Here is a 19234-nt window from a genome sequence, read left to right as displayed (position 1 = left end):
CCAGGAAGTTCGGAAACTGACCATGGGGAAAAGGATCGAAGTATTTGTATCCCACATGGTGACTACTGTATTGGAACAAAAGGGGGGCCATTGGCTTTCCCCAAGTAGAATGATGAAATATCAAGCGATTTTGACAGAACAAGATGATGTTATTTTAACAACAACTAACCTAAGGAATCCAGCTGTGTTTTTAAATGCAGAAACAGAAGAAGGGGATTTGGAACATGACTGTGTGGAGGTCATCGAATATACCCACGCAAGTCGTCCTGACCTGAAGGATACTCCATTGGAGGAGACGGATTGGAAACTTTTCACTGATGGCAGTAGTTTCGTGGAAAGCGGAGTGCGGTATGCAGGATATGCGATTACTACTGTCAAAACAGTGATTGAAGCCAAATCCCTACCATCAAACACATCAGCACAGAAAGCTGAGTTGATTGCCCTAACTAGGGCATTAGAGCTCAGCAAGGACAAAAGGGTCAATATTTGGACTGACTCAAAGTATGTATTTGGAGTTGTTCATGTGCACGGAGCTCTCTGGAAAGAGCGTGGACTACTTTCCTCCCAAGGAACAAACATCAAATACCAGAGGGAAATATTAAACTTAATTAATGCTGTTCAGAAACCATTGCAGGTTGCCATCATGCATTGCAAAGCTCATCAGAGTGGAACATCAAAAATTATTGAAGGAAATCGACTTGCTGATCAAACAGCTCGATCAGTGGCACGACAAGTCTGGACAATGGTGGGTCTTATCTCCCAGAAGGTAAGAGCAATTGATTTATTACCTACACCTTTAGAGGCACCTAAATATTCTACAGAAGACGAGAAATTGGCAAAATTAGTAAAAGCTGTCAAGGATAATTCTGGATGGTATGTAACCACCAACGGACAAGTTGTGGTGCCAACCATGACTATGAGAGGAATACTTCAAGTGGAGCACCAGAAGTGTCATTAGGGTGCAGAAGCATTGGTAAAATACCTGAGAAAATGGATTATCTCAGTCCAGATGTTAACAATGGCAAAGTCTATTACGGCTAAGTGTGAAATTTGTTTGAAAAATAATCCTTTAGTAAAAAGAAAAGTAGATATGGGAAAAATTAACACAGGCATACAACCAGGAGATTATTGGCAAATAGATTATGTAGAACTCCCCAAAACTCGAGGATTCAGATATCTAATAGTTGGGGTGTGCACCTTTTCAGGATGGCCAGAAGCCTTTCCTTGTCGCACCAACCAGGCACAAGAAACTGTAAAATGGCTATTAAAAGAGATAATTCCAAGATTTGGGGTACCATTGGGAATATCATCCGACAGGGGACCACACTTTGTTGCTCAAGTGGTGAAGGAAGTCAGTAGATGTTTAGGAATCAAATGGGAATTACATACCCCATGGAGACCCCAATCTAGTGGACAAGTGGAGAAAATGAATCAGACATTAAAAAGACAACTTAGCAAAATTTGCCAGGAAGCAAAAATTCAATGGCCTCAGGCCTTACCAATAGCGTTATTGCGAATTAGGATTAAACCCAGGAGCGGAATGTCAGTAAGTCCATACGAAATTTTGTATGGCAAATCATATGAAGCACCTGATCCAAATCCAAGTGTACATGTAAAAGGTAATCAGGATGTATACAGTTATGTGTTGTCTCTCGGCAGGATATTGAATCAACTCAGATCCACACTAGTGTGGAATCGCCCACTAGCACTCGAGAATCTGGTACATGATATAGAGCCTGGAGACACAGTGTATATAAAGACCTGGAGAGAGGATCCTTTAAAAGAACGTTGGGACGGACCCTATCAAGTACTTTTAACTACATTCACCGCAATCAAGGTTGCTGAAGTAGATTCCTGGATACACTACACCCGAGTAAAGAAAGTCCCAAAACTGTGGCAATCGCAAGTAGTGGGTCCTACCACACTTAAAATTACGACACAGGATGTCTAGTTTTTGTTACCATATTGTGTTTATAGTAGTAAATGTACCCAGACTGTTTGCTTTTGTGGGAACACTTCTTGAAGAAGGAACAGAGAATGCCACTCTGATTTGCAAAGTCACTGGAGAACAATTATGTAGGACACGAAGGGCTATAGGAAATGGTGACGACACTTAAATGCCACAAGTAGTGCAGAGTGTACAGAATCAGGCAGAGAACCTAATGATAGGATTGATTCGAAATTTTGCACGAACCCAGAACACCAGTAGCATCACTGCTTGCCTTCCCATTCCGAAATTGGCCGAAGACCCAATACAATGGGGAATAATATCTACAACCTTACCAGAAATAAACAAAACTGGTAGGATAGTGTGTGAATCTCACACTAAGTTAGAGCAAGTGCCAACTGAACAATGAAAAAAAAACCAGGACCCGAACCAGTGGAATTTGGAGGAAAGATAGTTCTCAAAGAAAGTTGGACCAAAAAGATAGTATATGAAAAAGTCAACCGAACCTATTGGGAATGTAAAGATCAGGATAATCAGAACATAACTGAATTATGGAATAACATGTGGATGTTGAGTACTGTACAACAATATCAATATAGTGAAGCATTCCCATGGTGTGTACAATGGTCCAATGTAACAAGAGGGATAACAGTACCATGGTGGAATTGCTCGTGAGTAATAACCTGCCAGACGGATGTGGGACATTTAGTTTGGGCCTTAAGCAATGGAACCTGGACAACACATTTACCGGTAGCAGGACCTGCAAGGGAAATTACTTTGGGGTTACCAACCCTATGTCCCATTTGGAAAAAGTCACCCTTGAAGAATAGGCAGGAACTTCTACAAGTTAGGCACAAGCGAGAGATAGATGAAGATGATGTGTGGCATGAACCGTCAAGCAGTGTTAAATTTGGCTGGGCATTAGAATCCTTCTTTGCACCGATTGCAGCTTATAGAAACAGAGAAATGATTGACAAATTAATTGGGCAGATGGATCGATTGGCAAGGATAACCAAAAAGGGTTTTCGAGATTTCAATATACAATTGCAAGCTACAACCAGAATGACCTTGCAGAACAGAATGGCACTTGACATAATGTTGCTGAAAGAAAACGGTGTTTGCGGATATTTAAAAGATAGGGTTGATCTGATCATTGCTGCATTCATATCCCAAATGTAACTTCTGAAGTGGAGAAAGATATTTCCCAATTAACCCAAACAGAAAAGGAACTACAAAAGGAAAAGCAAGATGCAGAGCAGAGCTGGATTGGGGCCTTACTAGGTAAATTGAACCTGAATTTGGGAGGATGTGTACATTCATTACTAGAAAACTTATTCCTGCTTGCAGTTATAGTCACTCTTCTCTTTTTGCTGTACGCTTGTGTTAAGCGTCAAGTAAATCAATCAAATGCCAGGAACGATCGCATCTTTACTGTCCTTAGCAGAAATACTAATCCACTCATTGACAACCCTCCAGCTGATAAGGAAACAATGAAGTGAAAATGCATTGTCTAAGAATAGAAAAGCATTTTCAAAGGGGGGAAATGTTATAGTTGAATTAGTTTTTACATCTTATAGTTGAAATAAGTTTTGCATCAAATAGTTGAAATTAGTTTTCTTATGGTTGAATCAGTTTTCTGTTTTGCAAACCGTATCTAAGATTCTTAGTTTCGTAAACTATATAACTGTATCTAAGATTCTTGGTTTAGTAAACTGTATCTAAGATGCCATATCCAAGATTTTTACCTTATTTTGAAGTTTTCGGACTGTGTCCAGGGAGATGTGCATTCAGGCATGGTCTTATATAACCGTACCCTATTCTTCTAGTTGACAAAGATTTATGATATATTCTCTTAAAACAGGTAACTTAGAAATAACCAAAAACATGCGAATGTTACTTAGCATCGGCTAGATAGACAGTTTGTGTTAGAATAGGTGTGGAATATGCTAATGGTTGTTAAGAGTTGTGATGAATATGTATGTAACTAAGTTGTATAAATGTAGTGAGTTTTGGATCGGTGGTCGAAGCCAGCTTTGGATGTGAACCCCTGGTTTCCCAGCGCTGGAATAAAAGCACCGCATATAACTACGTCCGTGGTTATGTGTTCTTTTTGCCAACACAGTGAGCTCTCAGTCATCACAGTATCACAGTATGTTTGGGATTGGAACGGACCTCAAAAGATCATCTAGTCCAATCCCCCTGCTGAAGCAGGAAAGCCTAGGTGAGGCCGCACAGGAACATGTCCAAGTGGGTTTTGAATGTCTCCAGAGACAGAGACTCCACAACCCCCCTGGGCAGCCTGTTCCAGTGTTCTGTCACCCTTACTGAGAAGAAGTATTTTCTCAAATTTAAGTGGAACCTCTTGTGTTCCAGCTTGATCCCATTACCCCTTGTCCTATCATTGTTTGCCTCTGAGAAGAGCCTGGCTCCATCCTCGTGGCATTCACCCTTTATATACTTATAAACATTAATAAGGTCACCCCTCAGTCTCTTCTTCTCCAAACTAAAGAGCCCCAGCTCCCTCAGCCTTTCCTCATAAGGGAGGTGCTCCACTCCCTTAATCATCTTTGTTGCCCTACGCTGGACCCTCTGTGGCAGAATGCAACCCCCCTCGCCTCTCTCCCCCTCTCTGCCCCCACTCTCCCCCTCCCTCCTTCAGTATGGAGGAGTGGGCACATCCCCCTCTCTCCCGGCTCCCGTGGGCCTAATAGCTTCTTTTGTTTGGCCCCAGAGCACCCTGGCCAGAGCCATTAGCAGAGCCGCTGGGGCCCACGCCCAGGGTGGGGGATGTTTTTGGGAGGCTTCGGGGCACCCACAGCGAGTGGAGGGGATGCAGAGGAGCTTTAACACTGACTACAGTCAGGTCAAGGCTATATAAAATGGGACTCTCGTCGAAACTTTCCCCCCCTTTTGTCGTGGAGTTTCTCGGAGCACAAGCTTAGCCAGGAGCCACGGCCCCTCCGGCTCCCCGGAATGGAGTCTCCGCTTTCCTCGCCGCCACGGCTGTGAGTAAAACTTCTCGCAGGATTGCGAGTATATTAATACTTTCCGTGCACATTTGCACGCGTACTTTAAATTATTTCCTCACAGAACCGCGAGTGTATTTTCCTCCCGTGCTTCCACGTAAGCACGTGTAATATTCCGTGCACATTTGCACGTGTAAGTAAATTAACTCTGGCGGGATTGCGAGTGTATTATAAATTTACCCTCGCAGAATCGCGAGTGTACACTTTCCGTACTCATTACGAGTACGCATATCTCTTTAAAAATAATCCTGCTATGGGCTTGGGCAAGTGTGTTCTTCTCCGGGACTCAGGGGCGACTCCGGCATTGTTTTGAGTGAAGCCACGTGCATGCACTCTGTGGACCGCCTGTTGTAGTGGTTGCTGCCCCTAAATAATTTTCCTCAGCTGATATCCGAACCTTTATTTAAGTCACTTTTGGAATGCTAAAACCCTGTTTTTCACCGGTTTAATAAAGGTTGCTTTGGACCCTGTTGTCCCTTAAATTAACCTCGGGGTAATATTCCGTGACACTCTCTCTAGCAGTTCCCTGTCCTTCTTGTACTGAGGGGCCCAGAACTGGACACAATATTCCAGGTGGGGTCTCACCATGGCAGAGTAGAGGGGAAGGAGGACCTCTCTCGATCTACTAACCACCCCCCTTCTAATACACCCCAGGATGCCATTGGCCTTCCTGGCCACAAGGGCCCAGTGCTGGCTCATGGTCATCCTGTTGTCCACCAGGACCCCCAGGTCCCTTTCCCCTACACTGCTCTCTAATATGTAATTTCCCAACCTATACTGGAACCTGGGGCTGTTCCTGCCCAGATGCAGCACTCTACACTTTCCCTTGTTAAATTTCATTAAGTTATTCCCCGCCCAACTCTCCAGCCTGCCCAGGTCTCGCTGGATGGCAGCACTGCCTTCTGGCCTGTCAGCCACTCCTCCCAGCTTAGTGTCATCAGCAAACTTGCTGATAGTGCACTCTATTCCCTCCTCCCAGTCCTGACCACCTTTAATCTCTCTCTGCCTTGCTCGTCTCCTGAGATCCCCAGGCAGAGCCCTCAGCCCTGCTGCGTGTGCAGAGGAGCTGCTCCTGGGCAGAGCTGTCTCTCTGCAGCGCTGCCGCTGCCATGAGCTCCCTGTGTCCCAGGAGCCCAGCCCAGCTCAGCAGCACAGGAGCAGCCCAAGGCGCTTTAATGACCCCTCTAGTGGGTTTGATGCTGAGTCCATGAACCTCAGACCCTGAGGGGAAGCTGAAGAAACTTGTCAAGAAGTCAAAGTCAGATGAAAGCTCCAAAGTTTCTTGTAATGTTAATGAGTCCCCCTGAGGGAACCTACTGAGAAATTGTCCCAGGGTCTGTTTAGAGCAGAAAACTGGAGGCAGCGATGACAGATCAGGAAAAGCAAAGTAAAGGTCTCTTTGATGCTCAGTAAAGCTGAATATGTTTCATTAACCAAAGGACCAAACCTTGACCCCCCTTTGGAAATCAAATCCTGTCCCGTCCACGTTGCCCAGGCCCTTCCTGGGACAGTGTGATGTGGGGCTGTGCAAGGCCAAGGGCAGGACTATGGTCCCACAACTCCCAGGTTCCTGGCTGGGGACAAGGAGGCCATGAGGCCCCTGTGCTGGAAGGACAAGGTGTCTCCTCACAGGCATCACAGGTGCAGACAACAGCCATAGCCAAGGGGAGAAGGAGCTCATGGCTGGTGGGGCTTTCAGCCTCTTTACATCCCTTGATCATCTCCACGACAGCCTGTCCTGTGCTGTGGCATCCCCTGCACCTCTGTCCCTGCAGGCTGGAGACATCCCCCCTGCTGCCCCACCTTGCTCTTGTCTGAGCATCTTCCTTCCTTTGCTGAGATCTCTCCATCCTCCCCAGCTGTTCCTTGAAGCACAAAGCCTTGGGCTGATGCAGACTCCCTCTGCTGACCTGCTCCACCACAGCACCGCCCTTCCACTCACATTCCTTTCTGCTTATGGCCAGCCTGGACCTCCCCAGCTGCACTTTGGGCCATTATTTCTTTCTCATGCTCTTTCCCACTATGAAGAAACCTCCACCACCTCTGAAACCGCCCTTCAAGCACTCTCAGGCTACTCCTGCACTGCTGCAGTCTCCCCAGCGCTGCTGGGCCAAAGCAGCCCAGATCCCTCAGCACCCCACACCATGTGCACAAGGTGCTGAACCTGCCTTGGCACAGCCCTGCACTCTGCAGTTCCTCCCTGCTGCTCCAGACTGGGAAGCCGCACACTGTCACACACCCGTGTGTGTGGGTCACACCAGTGCTGAACCGAATGGGATGAGAACTGCAGGTGTCTGGGTCCCCACGCTCCTCCTCATGCAGCCCCATGTGCAGCTGCCTTGTTCATGGTGAGCGTGCACCACGGGCTGGTATGGGGACCTTGTAGTGCCCAGACCCTTCTCCTCAGGGTCACTGCTCAGCGTGTCAGGTCCTGCTCTGTCCTGATGGATGGGGTTATTGTCCCACTCTGATACAGCACTGCTCATTTCTCCTTGTACACCTTCAGAGATTTCTGATGGGCGAACACCAGGTATTCACAAGGTCTGGACTCTCCCTGGACTGAAGCTCCATTTACTCAGCTGTTTGCACACAGATGGCTTATCCTGATGAGGGTGTCTCTCCCAAGATAACAGCATGAGGAGTTACAGGACACTACAAATACCATCTCCTGGAGGAAAAGTGTGATCTTGGGGGTCTGATGTTCATAATGGCAGAGGTCTGGAGTCAAAGGGATGGTTTCCCTTAATGTGGGAGAGCAGCAGGAATGCGTGGAGCTCTGCCTGGGGACAGACAATGTCAGCTGAATGTTGAGGAGTCAGCATGAGAGGGCAGAACAACATGGGCAACGTTGTGGTGACTGTACATCAGCTACTGACTCAGTGATGAGGAAGAGGAATGAGATGAGGCCTTCTTCAGACAAATGAAAAAAGCCTCATGTTTCCAGGGCCATGTTGTCATGGCAGACCTAAGATATCCTAATATCTGCAAGGTAGCAGCCATCCAGGAGGTTTGGAGCCCATTGACAACATCTTCCTGACATGGGTGACTGAGGAGTCAGTGAGGTCAAGTGCCCTGTGGGACTTCACACATACAAACCAGAAAGAGTTGTTAAGGATGGAACAGTCAGGGATGGGAAAGTGGAGCTGAGGCTCCTGGGAGATGATCACAAGGACAAGAGCAGGATTTCAGGAGAGCAGGATTTGGCCTGCTGAGGGACCTGTTTGGGTCCTATGGGATATGACCTTGGTGTCTGCAGTGCTTTTCTCTCCCATTTCCTCCCTCCTCTCTCCCACCTGTTGTTGTGCAGCATTTTTTACCCTTTCTCAAATACAATATCCCAGAGGTGCTGCCAACATCACTGAGTGGCTCAGATTTGGCAAGGAATGGGTCCATCTTGGAGCAGCTGAAATTGGCTCTGTCTGACATTGGTCAAATTCCTGTTGTCTTCTCAGAGAGGTGACAACTGTAGCACAGCCGCACTCACCCCCCGTTCCAAGATTTTGGCATGGAAACCCAGCATAGGGTGACAATGTTTTGAGTGTTGCAAACTACTGGATAATGGAGAAGTACTGGAAAAGATCTTCTGTCAGTAACCTGAAGAAGTCACCAGTCAATGAGCAGCTTCCTATGCGGAACCGTAATTGCCATGACAGTCACTGGCCTGACAAATCTGCAGGTGCCAACAATCCAGAAGATTTTTGGCCAGCTGCTTAACATGTCTGCCTGGTGGGTCAATAAGCGTGATGCTCACCTGGATCTGGAACTGGGAAACAAGGAAGAACTGGTGAGGGATGTGAACATCAGTGTCAACCTTGGTTGCTGTGAGCAGGACACAGTGGGGTCCCAGGCACCAGAGGGGAGGGAGGAAGGCCAGCAGCAGAGCACAGGCTGGTGGGCTCCAGAGGAGAACACTTAGACATACTGGGGGATGGTGGCCGATAAAGGTTGTGACATGGAATTAGGTGTGAAGGGTGAAGGAGCTCAGGAAATCTGAGAAACCTTACAGGACAGCCTGCTCCAAGCGCAAGAATGATCTCTCCGAATTCCCATGAAAAGAAGCATTAATCTTGTAAGGCTGCACATCTGAACTGTTGGAGCTGCAGGGCAAAAAGGCAGCACACAGGAGGTGGGAGCAGGGGAAGCTGCAAAGGAGGAATTTAGAAACCTTGTCCATGGATGTGGGGATGATGCCAAAGCTGCCTTGGACTTGATACCTGCAGGGGAGGCTGAGGGAATCAAGATGAGCTGACATTGCTTCTTTACAGTAAAACAGTAGACAGGGTGAATGTGGGCCTGCTGCTGAACTTCATAGGAGGAGAATCAGACAGGACTGAGGTACTTCATAGCTTCTTTGCCTCCATCTTCACCAGCAAGGTCTCCTGGGACTCCTCCTGAAGGCAGGAGTCTGGAGAACACCCAGCAGTGAATGGTGCTCAAGTCAGGGGTGACCTGAGCAAACTCAGACACCATTACAGAACAGGAGATGGGTCACTTGACCAGCTCCCTGAACACAAGTATCGCTGTGCTGTGGCACCTGAGATACCCAGGAACACCCACCTCTTGGTCCAGAGGAGTGTGACTCCTCTTGAGCTGTCCTGGACTGTCTCCTCACTCACAAGGTGAATCAGGCACCCCCTTTTGTGACATATCCAATCTTTATCAAGAGTCGCTCCACATCAATATGAACTGAAGGATGCTGATGCCACCTGTTCTGGAAAGGGAGGGAAGGGTGAGCAGGGAAGGAAACAAAAGAAATTGGGCTTTATTGCTATTTATTGTGGAAATGGTCTCTGTTTGGCTATTCCTGAAATCTCTTTAGTCATCCACACCAGACTTGAAGCCTTTAGGAAAACGATGCACAGAGCCTTGGCTTGTAAGAGCATTTTCGATGTTAATGAGCCCTCTGCTGCCATGATGCTGAACTGCAGATGCTGAAAGAATGAACAAACCTCTAATGAAGTGAAAGGCAGAAGCAAATCCCAAGTTTCTGACCCCATGAAGGGCCATCACTGACACAGCTGTGAAGGAAACAACCAGTGCAGGTCCCTGTCCCTGGAGGCGGGTGAAGGAAAGACTTGGAGACACTAGTTCCAGGTGGTGAGGGCCATTTGGAGGTGGCTCTGGTGTCATGTCAGCCCTTGATGCTTGTTCATCACCAGAATGGCTGAGCCCTGACCCCTGGGACCTGGTAGATTTTTCTCCAATGTTTTTCAAGGCTTTTCCTGTGGTCAGTGTGAGTGGTTTGTGTTTTGGGGGTGGTGTTTATGTCAAGTGCTGTTGCTTTAACTGCAAGGCTCTGGTTTTCTGTGGAGTTTGAAATGCCTGTGAGTTCCTCACAACTCATCCAGTTTCTTTCATACACCTGGCAATGGTCACCAATCACCTAAGCTGTCCCAGTCCCAAACTTGCTCAAATCCCCTATTTGGATCTGTACCCATCACTCCAGGAGGTTCATGGATCCACCAGGTTCATGGATGATTCCTGAGGACCATCCAATTGTGGGTAGTGTAAGAGAGGAGCAGAGCAGGGTCAGCTCATGGGCCATGACTGAGCACAGCCACCCCAGCAGCAGCCGTTCCCCATCTCCCAGGCACAGCCATGCCCACAAGATGGAAATGTCACTGCCATACGTGATTAGACCAAGAGAGGCCTTTCTACCTTCCATATTCCCAGGAAAATCTTCCTCCTGTTCCTCCTCCACCTGCAGACATCAACTGCTTTCCATTTCTGGGCTCAGACATGGCTGGAAGGGTTCACTGAAGCCACCAGCCATCTCATTGCTTCTCCCTGACATGTCCTGACCCTCTCCCACACCAACAGTGGCCAATCACGGCTGCTCAGGCCCTTCATAAGAGGTTTCAATCTTCTTGGTTCTTCCTGGTGCTTATTATGAACTTCCTCGCTCTCTCCAGAGTTCACGGTGAGCTTTCTTGTCCATAAGAGCCCCTTTATGACCATGTTTCACTAAATGGTTGTGTTTATATGATCATTTGTGCAGAAAGGGCAGTCACAGGACAGCACCCAATATGTCAATACTGATGCTGAGCAAAATGCCGTAAAGCCCTGATGAGTTCCCCCTGTGTCTGTGTCTCTCCTGGAAGGAGTCTGTCCCGAGAAGGGGATCCAGCTCCTGCCACTCTCTGCAGAGGCACATGAGCAGTGTCCATCACCTGGGGACACAAAGGGTGATGTTTGCCAGACCACCCGTCATCTGAACCACTTAGATGTGTACTTAGATGTGCCTTTTAACATGATTTTCCACAGAAGCCCCACCAGCTTTGCATCTCAGGAAATGGGATCCAGAGTCCAAGGGCAGGATGGTTTGGGCTCTGTGCTGGAATCAGGAAACTGAAACATGCTCCCATCTCCCAGCCCCCTGCCCTCCTCATTGAGGGTGTGAGACATTCTGCCAGCGAGGGTTGAACTCACAGCCATAACCAGTATCTTATGTCCAACTGTAGCCAGTGGTGTCCTGCCAGCTCAGGACTGGAGCTTCCATTGCTGGAGGTGTTTAAAAGACGTGCAGATGTGGCACTTAGGGATATGGTTTATTGTTGGAGTTCTTATGTGGAATTCTTATGTTTGAATTCCATGTTCTCATGTGTCTTTTCCCAACTAAATGATTCTATAATGCTGTGATTGTATGATTGGAGTTTAAATATTTCAATTCTCACTAACTGTAGCTTCTGTCCAGGGTGGCTCTGGTGTAGCACAACTGTCCTGGCTCTCCAGGCAGGTTGGGTACTGGTTTGGTGCCTGCACTGGAAGTTTTTCCCTTCCTTGGGTAAAAGACTTGGGTCACAGATGTTTGAAGCAGTCCTGTCAAATACTGAGCAGGCTGAGCTTTGAAGCCAAGGGATGACAGTGACGTTTTCAAGGATGTTTTTGAACAGTGGTACTATCACTAATAACAGCAACAGAATACTCCGTATTCTCGGTTATGTTGATGAATTAAAGCTCTTTAATTTCCCTCCTAGCAGTCATTCTCACTTCTCAAAATACATATTGCATCTCAGTAGTTGGCCTCTTCTATGAAGTCCTTAGAACAGTGCTTTCTCCCACTTCCACCTTTTTATTATTGAAAGAATACACCTCTTGGTCAGAATTTTTCCCAAATCATCCCTCTTCCATCCATTTTCTCCTTTTTTGTTTTTCTGGTGTGAGGGGCAGACAGCATAGGGGAGTTGTTTCCTTTGTAGCCAATGAAAGCCAAGGAACAGATCCCAGGTTAGTGAAAAGGCACAAAGGAAGCCAGAATCTTTATGTGGTGTGCACTGACAATACATGGTTCCCTACATTTCTAATCTCTGAAGTCCCAACTGTGCAGCAGAGATTGGAGTTATAAGCCCCCTTCATCTGCCCTGTTTGGCACCATGTAAAATGGAACTAGCCCAATCAAATGGCTGATTTTGATTCTCTTCACAGCCAGAAGCACCACATGGCTCAAGAGATGAACCAGGATACTCAGTGAGGACTAAAACTTCTTGGTTTTTAAAGTTCAGGTGTTCCCTGGAATCTCAGCAGACAAGTTGTGCCAATTGCTCGGTGCAAGGAGCTGGTCGAGAGCCTCGTCTCCATTTCTATAATGATGGATTTGCTGCCTGGCTGATGTACAGAATCTGTACATGGATGCTGACACCTTTTGAGCAACCTGCTCTGAAAGGGTTAACAACATGGGCTGTTCTTTCTGGAGAGGCACTAGGACAGCAAAAAAAGAAGACCTTGGGTCAGGGCAAAAGAGAAAGGATGGAAAAGTTGCGGTCAGGACTGTTCGGGGGCACTTGTAAAGCAGCCCTGCACCTCATGTGAATTATTCCTGTGGTCACAGAGAACCTGAGAGCTTTGTCTAAATTGAAAACATGAAGGGGTAGGAAGAACAGCGTCATTCAGGCTGGATGGGACCTCGAGAGGTGTCTTGACCAACCTCCTGATCAAAGCAGGGTCAGACCAGATTACTCAGTCTTGATCCAGACACATCTTGGTCACTTGGCTTTTTACCCATCTACTTAAATACTGACACAGACCATAATATCCTACCTTGGACACAATAATGCTACAGGAGATGACACTGAATGCCTTGCTGACATTCACGTATCAGACCATCGTTGTTACTCCACATCCACAACCCTGTCCTTTCCTCACAGAAAGCAAAGAGGATGGACAGGCACAACCTGCCCTGGGCAAACCCCATCACCTTCTCTTCCAGACACCCAGAAATGGGGTCCCAGTGGACATGCTCTGGAGCACAGCCCTTAGTTCCCCTGCTCACCCACTGGCCATTTTGAAAAGTGCACACACTGTGTGAGAGCTGCCAGTGGTCAGGGAGTCCCCCCAGTCTCCATGAGCTTTCCAAGATGGTGGAGAGTGGCCTCACTGTGACATGGTCCTGCTGTCCCAGCTCCTGGGATGCTGCCCCTGCTGTCCCATAGACTGGAAAGGATTGTGTTAGTTCCAGTTACCCCTGACTTGATCCACATCCACTGCTGATTGTTCTGCCTCTAGTCACAGAGGCCTGGGAGACCTTGCTGGTGAAGAGGGAGGACAAGAGGACACAGGGATTCTCACCTCTTTTTATCTAATCAGTGTCCACACAGTGTCTGTGTTTCTCCTTTAACTGTTCCTGCAGTAGTAACAGCTCATTATGGGGCCTTTTAATTTCCTTACAGGTCTGGACTGAGCTTTGATCTGGACTGTTGCTGTGCTTGGAGGCTGCTGTCGTTGCAGACCAGATGAACTCACTCCTGCCACCCTGCCTGGCAGTTTATTCCATCCATGTCACAGCTCTGTCTGCAGCACTGACAGCTCCAGCTCCCTCAGTCAGGTCCCTGGCTGAGGACATGGCCTCACATCTGGGCTGAACCACCCCAGCTGTGGCACCAGCCCAGCTCTGACCTGCCACAAGAAACCTGGTACCAAGTGTCCAAGAGCCCATGTGTGCAAAGGCTTTAAATCAGAGCACAGACATGATATGGCCAAAGATTGATGAATGTCTCTCTAGACCTAGGAGTATAAAACCAGAATAAAATGCCCAGATTCCTTCAACTGAAGATATTCCTCCCCCAGCTTGGAGAAGGTTTGCTCTGCCATCCCTGCTGTCCTGACTAATGGTGGGACAAGAAAAGTTGATTCTCATACCAAGTTATTGTTTAATAGAAAGAACACTATGATGGCAAGAAGTGCCTCTGCAGAGAAGAGAGAATCAACATCACTGATTACTTCAGGTTATTTGAAAGGATGTTCCAGTGGAGCCCCAGGGACACCACGAGGGAGCCCAGAGGGGACAGAGAAAGGGACATCATGGGCTGCTCCTGTGCTGCTGAGCTGGGCTGGGCTCCTGGGACACAGGGAGCTCATGGCAGTGGCAGCGCTGCAGAGAGACAGCTCTGCCCAGGAGCAGCTCCTCTGCACACGCAGCAGGGCTGAGGGCTCTGCCTGCAGCACCGAGGGCACAGGAGCCAGGCAGAGAGAGTGGAAAGGCAATGTTGGGGGGAGGATTGCTGTGAGTTCACAAGGAGAGAAATCTTCACAGACAGTAAGTCTGTGGCTGCACGTTATTGCATTTGTAGATTATGCTGGAATTTCCTGAGACTGGCACATTAAACGACATGCATAAGTAAAAATATTAGAGACTTTCTTGTATAGATAAGGAGGACCTGCAGAAGAGCAGGGATTTCCTCCTTAAACCATCAGAGCAATAACACATGGCAGCTGCCTCCTGCTGAGGATGACTCCAGGTGTGTGAAGCTGTTTGCACAGGCAGGGGTGCCCAGGGCTGTCCTGCAGAGCAGGGTCCCTGCACCCCAGGGCTGTGCCGGGCAGGGACTCTGCCGCCTGCCAGGATCAGTGCTCAGCCTGCCCAGGAGATCCCCACAGTGCTGTGGGGAGAAGCTGTGGGAGGAAGGAGAGACCACTATCAGGACAGTAAAGGTCCTTCTGCTGTGGAGAGGGTGCTGTGTGGGTCAGCGCTGCTCACACATCCAGATCACCTCCAGCATTTTTCCAAAAAGATGCCTCAAGGACAAGATCAGTGCAAGGATTACCAGACAGATAAGGAGCTTTCCTGAGCCTGTCTTTCCAGTTTCCTTTCCCAAGGGGTGGGGGGTGCAGGAAATGATAAAATGAAAATGAGCTCTCATGCTTAAACAAGTCACTGAGACTCCTGAACTGCAACTCTGAGTGATCAGTACATCTGCCAGAAGGCTCATGACATCCCTTCACCACCCCTCTGCCTGTGCACAGCGCCTGCATCACCTTGGCTGGACCCCTCAGCCTTAGTCTGACCTGTCCTGTTTTCCAGCCTGCAGACAGGAAGATGCCCCCAGGCATTGCCCTGTGAACAGGCAGGATCTGTAGGGCCAGGGGGAGGGCACAGAGGGTGGGATGGTCTGTGAGCACTGACAGGGAACAGACATGGACAGGGAAACAACTCCCAGAGGGAGAATCTCCAGGTAGCAGGGATATAATCTGGGAAGGAGAGGAAATTTAAACCAGATATATTGTGGGAGGGAGAACACAGACAATTCAATATGATCCCCTGCAGTGCAGATCCCTCCTGTGAGCAGCCCCCTGGCCTCCTCTCCCATCCAGCAAAGCCTCTGCCCTCAGGGCCGGGGGCTCCAAGGCATGAAGCAGCTCCTGTGCAGCCAGAGCTCCAGTTCCTCTGCAGAGCACAGGGGCTGAGAGCAGCTGCCCGGCAGTGTTGCTGTCTGGGAGGTGGCTGCACAGCTGGGGAAGGGGGACACTGTCTGAGTGCCCGGCTGCCCCTGCCCTGGCCTCTCTCACACCCACCCTCACCGCATTTTCCTTCTTGCTCCCGTGCTCTGGGTCACTGCTGTTGGGGTCTTGTTCTTGCTGTCAGGCTCTCTGGGCATGGCAGTTTCAGCTGCAGAGTCACAGCCTGATCTTGTGAGTCCTTTCCTGCAGGTGTGTCAATGGGAACAGGTGTTCCAGCTTTGCTCTGACCTGTGGGCTGTGGGCAATGCAGTCTGTGGGACTCGGGACTGAGCTGAGTCTCCCTGAATCAAATACCATCATTAGGACACTTGGATATCTCCCTGGGGCTTCCTTCCAAGCTGTGAGCTTCCCTCCAGGATGTAAACCTGTCCTATAGCATCTCTGTGTTATCGGAAAGCCCCAAGGACAAGCACAGATGATGGATAAAATGCTGTTGGGTTTGTGAAACAAGCTGTGTGTGTCCTGAGCTAAACGTGGGGTGTTGAAAGCTTAGGAAAGGGTGATATGTGTTGTGGCTCCATTTGACACAGCTGAACCCCAGGACTGTCCCCTGCCCCCCGTTCCCATGCCCGCTGCTGCAGGGCTGACTCCTCAGCAGCCAGCGGGCACAGGCCCTGCTCCTCATAACACCTCCAGCCAGCACCACACAGGGCTCAGACACCGAGCTGGAGGAAGGTCTGGAAAAGGACAAGGGGTTGTGGAGCAGGGGAGGGTGTATGAGAAATTGCTTTGATTTTCCTCAGAGAAGTCTCCCCTAACTTGTCACTGCCTTTTCCTCCTTGCACAGGTCCTCATGCCCACAGGCAGCCAATGTCCAACAGCAGCTCCATCACCCAGTTCCTCCTCCTGACGTTCACAGACACATGGGAGTTTCAGCTCTTGCACTTCTGGCTCTTCCTGGACATCTACCTGGCTGCCCTCCTGGGCAAGGGCCTCATCATCACCACCATAGCCTGGGACCAGCACCTCCACACCCCCATGTACTTCTTCCTGCTCAACCTCTCCCTCATCAACCTGGGCTCCATCTCCACCATTGTCCCCAAGTCCATGGGAAATTCCCTCTGGAACACAAGGGTCATTTCCTTTCAAGGGTGTGCAGCACAGCTCTTTTTGTTTCTCTTCTTGATTGCAGCAGAGTATTGTCTCCTCACAGTCATGTCATACGACCACTACATTGCCATCTGCAAACCCCTGCACTACAGGACCCTCCTGGGCAGCAGAGCTTGTGTCCACATGGCAGTAGCTGCCTGGGCCACTGGGTTTCTCAATGCTCTGCTGCACACGGCCAATACATTTTCACTGCCCCTGTGCAAGGGCAATGCCCTGGGCCAGTTCTGTGAAATCCCCCAGATCCTCAAGCTCTCCTGCTCACAATCCTACCTCAGGGAACTTGGGCTTCTTGTGGTCAGTGTCTGTTTAGCATTTCGGTGCTTTGTGTTCATTGTGGTGTCCTATGTGCAGATCTTGAGGGCCGTGATGAGGATCCTCTCTGAGCATGGATGGCACAAAGCCTTTTCCACCTGCCTCCCTCACCTGGCCGTGGTCTCCCTGTTTGTCAGCACAGGCATGTTTGCCTACCTGAAACCCTCACCCATTTCCTCCCCATCCCTGGACCTGATGGTGTCTGTTCTGTACTCAGTGGTGCCTCCAGCAGTGAACCCCCTCATCTACAGCATGAGGAACCAGGAGCTCAAGGATGCCATAAGGAAACTGATGACTGTTTGCTTTTCAAAAGCAGTCATGAGTTGACCTCTTTCTTCTGCATGTTATCTCTAATATAACTCATAAACAGCTCAGCCTGAGTTTTGTAGGGTTTTTTTGTTTTCTTTGGTTTTAGCTTTTCTTGGTTTTATTAATGCTCTCTGCAAGCAAAATCATTTATCATCTTATGTCTATGTCCATATCTACCTCTCTTATGTGACGCATAATCTTTGTGTAAATGCAGAGCTGTATTCTCTGTGTGTTTAAATGAAATAAAGGACCCTGCACTGCCTTGTTTGCCCAGAATCCTCTCTCTGACATCTCTGGGGCTGCAGGAGCCATGTCTGTGTGCTGTGGGGGAGTGAGCAGGAGCCACCCTGAGCTGGGTCTTCCTCCCTTCCTGCCCAGCATGAGCCTGTGGACTCACCCCATGGCCCTGGTCACCACAGCCCACTTGCTCTGCAGAGCAGCACCGCCAGTTTGGGGCTGTGTGGAGCATGGGAAGGGGGTGCAGGAACACCTGGCCAGGTCAGCACAGACCAGCTGTCTTGGCAAAGGGCTCTGTGGGGAAATGGAAGAAGCGTGGGGCACTGTATGTGTGCAGAGAAGACATGGAAATGTAAACCCTTTGCTGCAGGTGGCAGCTTGGGGCAGGTGGCCCTATCACTGTGGCCACAGGACCTTTCTGAGGATCCCCTAGGCCAAATGCCTCATGCTGTCCTGGAGAGCCAGTCTGGACCTGGGTCTGCAAGCTGCCTGTGCTGGAGACCCACTCAGTTTGCTGGCTGGATGAACATTCTCACTGTCCTTCATTCTCGCTGGTCCCCACTGCTGTGGGACCAGTTCCAGTTCCAGTGTGGCTGCTCTGCTGGGCTGGGCTGGGGAGAGGGCAGGGGGTGGCACAATTCAGGAGGGGGTGGGAGGGCTGAACTGGCAAATGCCCCAGAGAAGAAAATACCAGTGAAGGGCTGAAGTGTGTGAGTGTGCAGGGCTGGCACACAGCAGGGTCCTCTCCCAGCCAGGCCTCCTGGGAGAGCCCTGAAGCACCAGCAGAGCAGGGGCTGCTGTGTGCCCATATTCATGGGAGAACCTGGGGAAACTGGCCCAGCACAGTCACCACAGACCAGCCCCTCAAAACCACCATTTCCAGCACTGGCCCTTCACCCCAGCTGAGAGAGGTTATTCATCCCTCAACACAAGAACACTGAATGAGTAAGTCAGAAGCCAATGTTTCCACTGTATGGATAAGATATGAGCATGCATTAATGTACATAAGATGAACCCGACTCAGTACAAACCCCATCGACTATTCCTGCAGGTTCCATGAAGGCCTGAGTGCAGCACTAGGATGTGCTGCCTTGAACTGAGGTCGCTATGTCCATTCCTCATGACGTGGAACATGAGGATGGCCATACTTAGGGATCTGGAGCGGCTGGATCGTTGGGCTGAGGCCAGTTGTCTGAGGTTTAACAAGGTCAAGTGCTGGGTCCTGCACTTGGATCACAACAACTCTATGAACACTACAGGCTCATGGAAGAGTGTCTGGAAAGCTGCCTGGTGGAAAGGCATCTGTGGGTATTGACTGACAGTGGCTGAACAGGAGCCAGCGTGTTCCCAGGTGGCCAAAATGACCAACAGCTTCCTGGCTTGTATCAGGAATACTGTGGCCAGCAGGACTAGAGAAGTGATTGTGCCACTGTGCTCGTCACTGGTGAGGACGCACCTTGAATGCTGAGTTCAGTTTTGGGTCCCACATCATAAGAAAAACATTGAAATACTAGAGAGAGTGCAGAGGAGGTGACAAAGCTGCTGAGTGTCCGGAGCA

The 19234-nt window shown here is 49.2% G+C and overlaps 1 protein-coding gene across 1 annotated transcript in view; it reads left to right on the top strand.

Annotated features, from left to right (window-relative positions):
* Positions 1-17457, top strand: part of LOC308043847 (olfactory receptor 14A16-like) — a gene marked incomplete at both ends in the record, with an annotated part of 51621 nt that extends 34164 nt beyond the window's left edge. Inside the window, one exon of the mRNA XM_080350163.1 lies at positions 17268-17457. Coding sequence (XP_080206289.1) covers positions 17268-17457 — 190 coding nt within the window. The remainder of the gene's footprint in view (positions 1-17267) is intronic.
* Between the last annotated feature and the right edge of the window lie 1777 nt (positions 17458-19234).

This window comes from Nesoenas mayeri, assembly GCF_963082525.1.
Source record: "Nesoenas mayeri genome assembly, chromosome: 9".
Taxonomy (NCBI): Eukaryota; Metazoa; Chordata; class Aves; order Columbiformes; family Columbidae; genus Nesoenas; species Nesoenas mayeri.
This window is presented reverse-complemented; position numbering and strand designations above follow the sequence as displayed.